Source organism: Sinohyriopsis cumingii, chromosome 11 (assembly GCF_028554795.1).
Source record: "Sinohyriopsis cumingii isolate HCF-2022 chromosome 11, ASM2855479v2, whole genome shotgun sequence".
NCBI classification, from domain to species: domain Eukaryota; kingdom Metazoa; phylum Mollusca; class Bivalvia; order Unionida; family Unionidae; genus Sinohyriopsis; species Sinohyriopsis cumingii.
This window is the reverse complement of record NC_142971.1, coordinates 108,296,849-108,309,400: the sequence shown is the minus strand read 5'-3', so window position 1 is coordinate 108,309,400 and position 12,552 is coordinate 108,296,849. Positions and strand designations below refer to the sequence as shown.

The window sequence follows — 12,552 nt, the reverse complement described above, 5'->3', positions numbered from 1 at the left end:
ATTTAATTATAGATCAAGGTATAGGCAATTTCCAGGATGCAGTGAATTGTACAAAGATTTGAACAATACATGAAAGAATATTTCTTAGAAAGGCCATATTGATGTATAAAGTATCCAGAAAAGACATTCCTGTCTATGTAAGCAATATCTTTCACCAAAGAGATGCTGATGGTACTCCAAATTTAAGGTCTGTTAAAAGTAAAAATTACTTTATGCCAAGATCAAAGAAGGAATTGTTTAAAGAAAGTTTTCGATATACTGGTCCACTGGTATGGAACAACATTCCCAGTGACTTAAGGCAGGAATCCTAGCATTTTTTCTTTTCATAATCGATGTCTCAAATGGATGAACTCTTAAGACAATTGAACAGTTCTTAGACTAGTAATATAAACATCGTCTGCTTTTCTGTACTTTTGCATCATTTTCACAGTTGAATTTTTCCATGCATGATGATATTTTAGATATGTTTATGTGTTCGCCAATGCCTGTGCATATATTCCTGGCTTGATACTTTGACTTTTAAAATCACTTAATTATTTAGTGTCCAGACTGATTTTTCACATCATATTGTATATACTATATATTATTGTGCACAACAGATAAAAGGACACATGGTAGATTTGTTCTGTAAGTAATTGAGTTACTTCTCTAAATGAAGTCTTTATTATTATTACTATTATTATTGTTATTAGTATTATTATTATTCTTGGCTAGTGTAGGTACGTGGGAAATCCTGCCAGTAGCTTCTCATGGGTCGGTGGTTCTTCCCTGGGTTTTCCAGGGTTCTTCCTCCACTAGTTATACTGGCTGCCATGTATAACCTATCTTGTGCTGAAAAATGGCCTTAAACCCTAGAACAACAACAATTATTATTATTATTATTATACATGGAGAACAAGTTTGTGATGTCTCTTTTGAGGTAGCCATCATGAAAATTTATACTTCTTTTGAGTGGATGGTTATATCCACACCAGATATGCATTAGAAGGCTGCTTATGCTGTTTCATTGTTTATAAATATAAAGAGTACTGATCAGTGGTGATCAGCTTTAAAACATTATCACTACTTCTATTAAAGAGATGATTGTATCTTGTTTCATGAAAACACTTCTCACTAGATGTAGCTGCTCCTTAACAAAAACTATCTCAATGTGAAAATAAGAAAAATCTCATAACAGCTGCTTTTCATTACTGGAAAGCCATACCAACATTTCAAAAAGAATTTTTGTTCCTGGAATGTTTCAAATGTTAAATGGATTCCTAACACACTTATAGCACCATACAGCTGGTTCTTAATGAAATTGGTGTTCATCTGATCTTCAACTTGGCAACATACTGCTCATCTCAATAGTCTTTTATCACTTTTACTCGTGTATGAATGGTGGTATTAACCCAGGATTTCATTGAAATGGTGGTATTAACCCAGGATTTCATTGAAATGGTGGTATTAACCCAGGATTTCATTGAAATGGTGGTATTAACCCAGGATTTCATTGAAATGGTGGTATTAATCCAGGATTTCATTGAAATGGTGGTATTAACCCAGGATTTCATTGAAATGGTGGTATTAACCCAGGATTTCATTGAAATGGTGGTATTAATCCAGGATTTCATTGAAACACTTCCTGCAGTATTTAATTAGTTCTGGATGAAAATGATGGAGATCCAAGCACCAACATATCCACACTTTTTGTGAACGAGTTTTGATAACCAGACCTAATTGACCTTTGAGTTAAGCCAAAGGTCATTGCTTACAGTTTTTGTTTCTCATTGAGCTAATGAATACAGTAACTTGTTCATATATTCAAGCTAATTTTTATCAGACTTTGCATTTAGTTGAATTCAAATGAACGAGTTTATAGCACTGACACCAGTTTTAAGGACAAAGGTCTTTTGTTGTGATAGCTTATGAGCATCATACCACAACAATGTAGTATGGACTTTTACCAAGCCCATTTTGTGGATATATGTGATGAATACCTTGGATTATGCCAATTAAATAACCTTAAAATAAAATAAAAAGGAATTAAAGACTTAACAACGTATATTGGGCATATCTTGGCATTATGTGAGAAAAGTTGAATGATTTTTTAAAAATTTTTAAATTGAGTTCAAGGTCAATGACCTAGACAAAAAAAATTGTTTTGCACTTACGTTATTTTCGTAACATTGCTCCAGCATGTTAGAAAATATTTTTGTTACCAAATTTAATATGCTGGAATTTCTCAAGTACATCAGAGACACTTGCAGTTACACATGAATGTCACCACCATGTTCTATAAATATTACTTAATATTAGGAAATAAAGAAATAATTATGATAGAAAAGTATGAGTATAGGAGAATGGTCGTTTTTCTTTAGGTACTATGATAGTAAACAAACTGTTAAAATGTATTTATTTTCCTTTTGTAACAGTTAGGTTTTCCTGTTTGCATCTATCTTACTTACATAATGTTTTGCCAAAACAAAAAAATCATGCAATTCCTGGGTTATGCATATAACTCAAAACATTCTTAGAACTAGTGAAAAACTATTCCCTGTCAAAATATTACCATTTGGTTATGGACATTCCAAGTTGAAACATGTAATACACAACCACAGGGTAAAATTGAACCTAAATTGGTGGCACTATGTGAAAAAGCTTGATTGCACACAATATTGTATTACATTATTAGACGGTGTATCACATCCCACACATGTGGTGATGGGCCTATAGGACAAAGCTTGGTTTAGATGTACATAATCAATAGGTTCAAATCTTCATTGTCAAGGTTACAGCTCAATATATTAGTTCCCTCACACTTTCCTTTTCGCTTCTTTCAAGCCATTTGAAATCAAGAGATGGTGTGCCATATGCTACTTTAGGGTGGGTTGGGTTGGTCCTGACTTCAACCTCAAGGTCACTGGTAAATATTTGGTCTATTATCTTACACCTTCCATTAGTTTAGAGCTGTTTGAGGTTAATGGGTAAAAACTCTTGTAAATCATTAGAAAGTGTGTTGCAAACCACATTAGAGGTCATATTTTGTGGCTCAGAATCATGTCTAAGTTTTCCATTATGCTTTCCATTTCACTTTATGACTTAAGAGATATTTAAAATTAAGGGAACTTGGTTTACTCGCACACCTTTATTTGAAGGTCTGCTATGCACTGCATTGAGGGGGTCCTGTCATCAAGGTTAATGTTGTAGACCAACATTTTAAGTTTTCCATTACACATTCTTTTCAGCTTTGTAAAGTTTTGAGTCCTTTCAACTTGAATGATGAAACAAAGCATACTTAGACATTATCATTATGGAGGGTTTAGTGTACCCAAAATAGACCCCATCATCAAGTTCAAGGTCATGATTTTGTATTTTAAATTTGCCATCAAACTTTTCTTTCCTAACTCAAGAACTTTTTGAGATTATGAGAAAGTATGGTCTTCATACACATCAATACATCATCATTAAAGGTATTGGATAGATCATTGGGACCCTGAGTGGCCGAGTGGTCTAAAGCACTCTCCGTTATGGATCCCTGCCATCTCACCTCTGTCTGCGCCGGTTTGAGTCTCAGATTCAGCCAATGTGGGTATGTGAGAAAGGTTGCCAGTAGCTTCTTGTGGGTCGGTGGTTCTTTCCGGGGTTTTCCTGGGTTCTTCCTCCACCATTAATACTGGCCGCCATGTATATCCTATCTTATGCTGAAAAATGGCATTAAACCCTATAACAACAACAACTGTTTGCCAGAATATCAACTAGCAAAGAAAGGAACAGTCAAAGCAGTCTCAAAAAAGACTTGCTGTTAGTTGAATGGTATCTAGCACACTTTGTCACAAACTTTGTCACAAAGTGTCTACATTTTCTTGAATGAACTGAGTAAAATAACTTAAGTATTTACTGGAAAGTCATTGTAAGCAGTCGATATTTCAAGTGAACTATAAGACTAAATTACAAAACTTTTCTTTTTCTCTAGAAAAAACATATGTACACTATTCTGTTGTATTTTGTGCTTTACTTGTAAGCAGTGAAACATGTTTTTAAAAGATATATAATCTCTTCACATGTACAGTACAACATAACTTGACCAGACCCAGGGGACATAGATTTCATCTGGAACATGAAATTTTGTTGACAAGGTAGAACTGTTAATGAAAGTCATTTGATTACATGGTCTGATAATTTTACATTTCACAGTACAGTCAAACCTGTCTACAGCAGTCACTCATGAGAAATGGTAAAATGGCCTTTGTAGACAGGTGACCTCTGAAGGCAGGTACAGCTCCCAGAATTGGTCCATGACAAATTTATGTACTATGAACCAAACAGCATTATCATTATTATTATTTTTTCACCTGTATTATTATAAGCAGTATTAGTATACTACCAAGATACATGTATTTAGTTCAGATATTTAGCAACAATCAAAAGAACTACAGCTGTGAACATGCACTCATCTCTCTCTCTCCTACTTTACAACTGAATACATTCTCTCTCTCTCTAACACACACACACACACACTTTTATCTCGTCAGTAAAAATGGATCCTAAATAAAAATTACCAGTTGACAGCTTACCTGTGAAACTCGTGACCAGCATTCTGTTAGGCACAAAAACATGTTCACATTCTAAACAATTGATGGATTAAGCTGTTGCGCAAACTCACCAAGACCAAAAGACAATCGGCTTATGTTAGCAAACTTTGCTGATTAGGGAATGAAAAGAAGCTTCCTGTGGCTATTGTTAATAATGTCTCCTCTGACCTTACTCACCCCATTTTTATACTTGGACAGTTATGTTGGGGTGTAGGGTCAGAATCGATTGCCTATCAAAAAGTTGGAATTCACCACTGCAAAGTCAGATTCATCAGGCAGAGAACACGTCAATGTGAAAGTTATGTGATACAATAAAACCATCATTGATATGTGCTCCATTTATGGTGAATCTTTCTCCAAGTTGCTGCGACAGTGAGAATTATTAGGTAACGGTTCTCTGAATAAATATGTTGTGAATTATGTATCCTTTCATTTTTTTTTTACAAACAATATGTGACTTTAATTTAATAATTACGAAATTTATGTATAACAGCAATGGAAAACTGTTCACTGTTGATATTGCATGACTTCAAAGACATGTTGATTGTGGGATTTGTGTAGTCATGTGACTAGCAAAGCAGATGGTACCAGGTCAGATTTCATCAATGCTGAAGTTTCTTCTCATTTGTAAGTGGATTAAAGAGATAACATTTAAAATACAATTTCTTAGAAATTAAACCACTTTACTATTGATTTAATGCAGATTTGACTTGATGTAACATGTTTAAGTTTGCTGGGTCTGCTGGTAAGTGGCTACTCTATTCCACCAGTGAATGGTGGTGGTGAATTCCATGTTTTCCATAGACAGTTGGCTCTGACCCTACATTCCAACATAAATGTCAAAATATCACAAATGGGGTTGGAAGGATCAGAGGAGACTCGGATTACTAAACCATAAAGGATATCAGCGGTGCAGTATACATCCTGTAAGGTTGAAAACTGCCTTGCTTTCAAAGCTGACATGTTGACTTCTCTTTGAGTTTCACTGGATTACAAAGTGCAGTTGATTATAAAATGTTTAAACATCCATTCAGGTAACATACATTTATATATACCATGCCTTAAACATCAAACAAAAAACTTTAATTTGCATACTTGGAATGCTTACTACTTTTATGCTGCATCGATTGCAAAAGTACAAAGTGAAACCACTGCTTGGTTAAAATGCACTTGCTGCTGACTGCAGATGACAAGTAACTGCTAATTGCATGACATTTATATATAAATTGTTTTGGGGGGTGGAATTAGAATGTCCGTTGTGACCAGGTGACCTTTGAACTCAGGTAACAGTTAGGGACAGGTTTGACTGTATATGTATCAGTAACTATGTAAATATTAATGTTATTTAGACATTTGACATGTAAGAGCAGAAAAAGTATAAACAAGAAAATAGTAGGATACTTTAATTAAATATGAAATAGTTCATGGTGAGAAATTACAGTGAGTGTCACACCTATGGATCTATTTAGACTATTCATGATGGATTGATGACATAATAAGGATTAATGGGTGCTCATTTTATGTGTGGTCTTTTAGACACATGTATGAAAGGGCTTTGATGAGGGTAACTCAGCTGATACTGATTGTATTCATACATGCCAGTTGCTGATTCGCTTTTATCATTGACTTGGTCACGATTGATTATAGATCACCAGTCAATTGCTTAGTCTTGGTCTACAAAATGCCCTTTATCACACTGCTGTGAGTCTTTACTTGAATAACTTTAGATTTCTGAAGGACAGATTATAAATTGTCATTGCTACACTCACTTAGCAACAGCCTGTTGTAAGACAAATCTTTCTTTGTATCTCCTCTTCCCCTCTCACCCACCTAATTAAAGTTTTTGTTACTTTGAAAAGAAAAACATTTAGTTATTCATAACCATTGTAATTATGATTGTATGAAATTAATTGAATCTATGTTGGGGTTTAGACCAAGACAAAGAAATCCCTGTCAGGGGTTTATATTATATGTCTCCCCACGAGGCATAGCCATATGGGGAGACATAATGTAACCCTGCAGCTGGAATTTCCTTGTCTTGTTACAAACACCAGCATAGATTACTTTTCTTGCCAAATTTTTTCCAACTAAATTAAACCAACCCTGTACCCTTTCAATTTAGTTAACCGATTCAAAACACAGTATTCATCAGGTACTATTATTTCTTTTTACTCTACTACGGTTGGTAGGTGCAGGGTTTTCATTTGCAATAGCATTATTATATCTGATTCAACTGTGGCAGATTTTGGGTGTTTGACAAAGAAGAGACCAGTTTGACATAACACATTTCTGGTTTTAGCCAGCTTTGCAGTAGTACTTGAGAGAGTTTAGTTTTGTGTGGCCAGTGATGTTTATTGCCTGTGTCTGGAGCTCTGTCAAAAAGCTTGACTTGTGTGTATGTGTGTGTGTCAAAATGTTTTGCTTGGTGTTATCAAAATTGGAGAGACCTTAAGTTGTTTTATGAGTGAATTTCTTTTTGTTTATATCTGTTATTGTTGTTGGATTTTATAACAGCTCCATCAGGCACAGCAGAAGACAGCAAGGGTTTCTGTTTAAAAGTAGTTTCTATCACGTGGACACCATGACTCTGATGACAGGTCTGAGATAACCAGATTGAGATAGGAAAAGTAAGGTTAGCAAAAAAACAGGTAGATTGCTCTGTCACATGGATGAGAATATATTCAGTTGTGTTTCTTTTACCCTGTTCTATGTCAGGTTCATGGTCAGCAAACTAATTTTATTACAGATGATAGTACATTGTATTATGTACAGATTTTGGAGGACATGGTTTTATTTCATCTGAGTGAATAATTTGGATAATCTTTATAAATATCATCTGTGTTATGTCGTACTATTTCATTCCATGAAGGTATGTAACTTCTGCATAGAATTCGGTTAGGGAGATAGATCATGATACAGACACAATTGATGATTCTTATCATAAAATTTGTGTCATCTTTTCAAACTTATTCTTTTATTATTCATTTTCTATCTCACCTCCCCCTTTCTTGAATCAAGGCAAAAGCTTATCAGTTTTGCAGTTTCTAGGTTTAAGGACAGTGACATTGGAAACTGAAATGTGATTTTCCTTAAAGCATAAAAAACTGAGTTTCATTGTCCTGTTTTTTTTATATCAAAGATATAGCATACAGTTGAGTATCGGCAGCTCCTTATTGAATCTGAGACCAAGATGTGTCAGACAAGCTTATTGAAGTAACATTATATTTTCTGTTGTTGTTGCTTGGTGCTGGTGGTAGGAGGAGGGTCTTGATAAGGGAATTTTTTCTATTATAAAATTTTGTTGGTAGTCAACACATAGGCAGAGCTACCTCTGTATTGATTCTTGATTATAAATGTCAAAGTTCAAAGCCACAGTAGTCAAAATTGTAATTTGTTGGGTTTTACAAAGTACTTTCCTCAGGTTTCCTGTACCCATATTTTGTCCGAGTTGCCATACTTTTGAGGAAGGGCAGGTCCCTATAGAGTCAGTTTCACCAGGCATAAACTGTGTTAATGTTACAAAATGTAATATATAATTGTTTTTTTTCTGGTTTGATTGCTTTCATACCTGTATTTTTACAGAATTGTTTGACAAGGCCAAGAGGACTATTCTTGGGAAAAAAGAGGATAACTATTCATTTGCATCAACACAGGGTTCATCAAGTGGTGCCTATGGTGTTGCCACATCTAGTGATGGTTTTCGATACAGCATTGACTACTGGGAACCCCAGGAAATAGGTACATGTACTTAATACTCTCCCTTTTAGAACATGGAAATGGGTATCTGCAAAGTAATTTTAAATACTAGGAGTTGTTTGTGTTAATTGGAAAATGCCAGTTCAGAGCCACATTTCCAACAATGAGAGGTAAGTATATAAAAAACATACAAGGTTTCTGTTAATGACTGTCAAAACATATTATATGCCTGACTTTGTCTCCAGGAAGTCCAGAATTCTACCACTGTTAGGCATAGGGAATTCCCTTTCGTCTACCTGTACCCCTAGATAAAATCTCCTGTCAGAGTACTGTACAGTTAAATTTTAGATTTAGTTTTAGGATGATTGGTAATGAAAACAATTTCTAAACACTACAATTAAATTTTAGATTTAGTGTTCTCTTAGGGAAATGAGTTTTGTTTAAAACTTTGTGAGCATTTTTAAAATACATAAAAATAAAATAAATAAGCTGAATACACTATCTTTTATGAATTTGTAAAACACTTATGGCATATTTTTGGTATTTTCTTGTTTTCAATGAATAATTCATCCTTGAAAAGTTATATGTAAATATTTTGAGAGAAAACTAGTGAAGGAACGATAGTGCTAACACTGAAGCTGCAGCAAATGTGGTATTGAAAATGACACATTTAATAGTTTCGTAGATCATTCTCATTTTGCTATAACAATTTATACCTCCTTTTAATTTGTTAGTTCTCTTGGTCATACACCAGAGGAAGTTATCAAATGGTACTTTGTCTGTTATCCATCTATTTACAAAAGTTTGCTATTGCTGTTCCTCCTAAACTACCTGGAGGATTGCATTGAAACTTTTCACACACAGTCATTCCATTGTTTAGTTGGTCCTAAATGAGCATAGTGCCTCGGTGTTAGACATCACTATAAACACTCACACTGCAGGCATTGTAGTGATATGACTGAAATTTTTAAAAAACTATATTAAAAACCCAAATCACACACATAAGGTGTCAAGTTGGTCATATTGGTGCCAGGTAGACATTTATTATACCAGCCACAGTGACCATGTTGAAAATCTTGTTATCACAATTTCCCATGAATGAATGGTCATATCAGTATGGGGTTTGACATAAAGACTTGTGATGTTGTTCATAAATGAAAATTGTGCAGATCTGACTTACAATATGACAACACAGTGACCATCTTGAAAGTCTTGTTATCACTTCTTCTTCTAGATGGCTAGTCATATCGACATTGTGCTTTCACCAGAAGACTTCTTATGATGTCTATGGTACTCAAAAGAAATGGTGGCAATCTTACATTAAGTATGTTCAGCACAGCAGCTGATTTGAAAATCTTGTTTTCACTGAAGAGTATCAAAGATGGTTTCAACAATTAGCAGCTAAAAGAAGAAATGTTCTTATCTTTAATTCCTGGAAATTCTAGCAAGTAGAGCATCCGTCCCTTCAAGGGACTCTTGTTTAATTTCAGTTTCACAAATATCTGGTACATCTGGGTCATTGGTGACATATCAGTTTTTGGGACAAAAAAAGAGCCTTTCGAATTTTAGAATCCTGTATACAATATTTTAAAAAATTATTATTATTATTATTATTATTATTGTTATCAAGAGCTTTTGTTTAGCACACAGTTAAAATATAAGCTACATGGATATATTATTTTCTACCAAACTTCTGTTCAGGACAAGGTTACTTTATCATGTTCATTTCAGTTCATCCTTTAAATTAAATTATCACTGTCTCTTAAAACAATCACTGATCTTAGTACAGTAGACTAATTTCACTATTGGCAGCTTATGTATGACTGTGAAACAGAGGATTGACATTTTTGGGGCCAGCTTGTATAATTAGGATTTTAAACAGCTATTCACACTTTAAACAATATCTGGATTAACCATTTGCTTAACTTATATCAAAAGACAGTGGGGTTATGAGGTCTATGATTATTAGCAAACAAAAAGAAGCAGTATTTAATTTTTGTTCATAACACACACCTGCCTATAACACATATATACCTGTTACAGACAGGTGTGTGTATATATATATATATGTTTTTGGTCAAATGCAATGATGGAACTTGCATACTTTAAATATGGGACATCCAGATGGCTATTAACTTTAATGAAATAATCTATTCTGGATACAGTTTTGGGATAGAGAGAGATGTGTTACGATTACTGAAACATTTTTGAATATTTATGTAATTTTGTCTATAAGTAAAAATTATTTTGTTGGAACCTAGCTGATACATGTATGTCCTAAACCCCTTCATTGATTTTATTTAAAATTTGAATGTCTGATCATGAGATAAATAAAATTCAATCCACAACCCACTTGCCAGTTTGACCTTCAAGTCAAGGTCACAGTCACAGAAGATTTAAAGGTTTTTATTTATTACTTTCCTTCACTTGCTTCATTCCATCACCCTTTCATGGATGCTGTCAATATCTGGGATGTCACATTAGGAAGGAAGAAACACAATTCTTTCTGTGACATACTTGCAGAAACTTTTAGACATAGAGGCCAAGGTCACAGGCTTTACCGGAATGCCTAAAGCACCAACTTGACAAGCAGGACCAGGCCATTTTGTTAAAAGATATACTTAGATTTGATAAGAGTTTCAACACATCTGTATTTAAAATTCCCAGGTTTTGTTAAAACTGTCTCAGGAACCAAACTCTACTTTTTAAGATTTTGATCATTGATGCATACCATGGTCAGTTTTTACTTTCCCTATTTGCAGAAATTTGCTTCACTGAAGAGGAGACAGCATAAAAAAGAATGGGACAAATTACTCACTTTTCGGTATCTTTTTAGGTCAGACGCGAAGCAGGACAGATGAGTTTCGTGCTTTTCGAGGAGCTCGTGTTGATCGGTATGTTGTGGAAACAAACAAACTTTTGATTCGCATGGATAAGCTAATAGCTCCAGATTCTCCCCCACAGTCAGACTCCAGTAAACGGAAAGGTATATATTTTATTGTCTTTTGACTTTAATAAATTTTTTGTTTTATGGTTGTAAGCTATATACTATTAAAATTGATTTGTGCTGACATGTGACTATGTTGACACAGATGACATGAAGTGTTGTGGCTTTCGTCTAACACAAGGACAGTATCAGAGTACAAAAATCCCATTGAAAAATGAGGCATATTCAAGTTGGGTTACACAAGAATATTAATTAGAGGGTTTCTGTTTTAAAAAGACAATAAAGCCTCCAATCCACAGTTCATGCTTCTTCATCTTGGTTTTATATTTTTATTTTGAAGACTATTGATATATAAACCCAGTTCTAGACTTCTGTAATTGTTTTTCTAGGTGTTCATAAGTATTTATATCTCGTAGATTATTGCAACTGTTTTATCTTAATACAGTTTTAATGAATAACAGTTTGTTCGTTAAATTTGTTATTAAAGCTGTTTACTTTTTCATGTTTTGTGATTTACAGTATATAGGTCCTTAGCATCTAAATATTTCTTGTTATCTGATTTTATTTCCCATTTATGGATTTATCAGATTGTTCAAATGAACTGTTCTGACAAGATATTGAATTTCCCAAATCTTGTTAAAACTTACACCATATAATCAGTATTTTGCTGGCATGCCATTAAACCCTGAAAACACACACACACACACACACAGACACACACACACACACACACACGTGTGCTGCTTTTAGCTATTTCAAAGTGATGGATTTTTTTATGTTTTGAATATGTTGCTTAGTATCTATGAAAGTAGCAATGGCAATCAGCATTTGTCACTTATAAGTACCAGAGAGTTTTGATATGTTTATTACTGTTGTTGTCGTTGTTGTTGTAGGGTTTAATGCCATTTTTTAGTACACGATAGGCTATACATGGCGGCCAGTATTAATGGTGGAGTTTGAACCCAGGAAAACCCTGCAAAGAACCACTGACCCACGAGAAGCTACTGGCAAGCTTTCTCACATACCCTCATTGGCTAAATCCGAGACTCAAACCCACGCAGACAGAGGTGAGATGGCAGTGATCCATAACATAGAGTGCTTTAGACCACTCTGCTACTCTGGGGCCCCATTTAATACTGTAATAATAGGTAATATTATTTGTGTAAAGAAATCACTGTCCAGCTTGGAATTTGCTACAGAGGGGTGAACAAGGCACTGTTTATGACTAGGTAATACTGTTGGTGGAGGTTGGGGCTGGAGGGCACTGGAGCACTTTTTAGATGCCTGCCATATGGAGGGGTGAACAAGACGCTGTTTATGACTAGGTACTGCTCT

General features: G+C 34.5%; 1 protein-coding gene across 1 annotated transcript in view; it reads left to right on the top strand.

The window, feature by feature from the left end:
- Positions 1 to 12,552, top strand: part of LOC149789256 (rabenosyn-5-like) — a 37,868-nt gene that overhangs the window by 4,089 nt on the left and 21,227 nt on the right. Inside the window, exons 3-4 of the mRNA XM_089975428.1 lie at positions 8,157 to 8,312; positions 11,107 to 11,256. Coding sequence (XP_089831554.1) covers positions 8,157 to 8,312; positions 11,107 to 11,256 — 306 coding nt within the window. The remainder of the gene's footprint in view (positions 1 to 8,156; positions 8,313 to 11,106; positions 11,257 to 12,552) is intronic.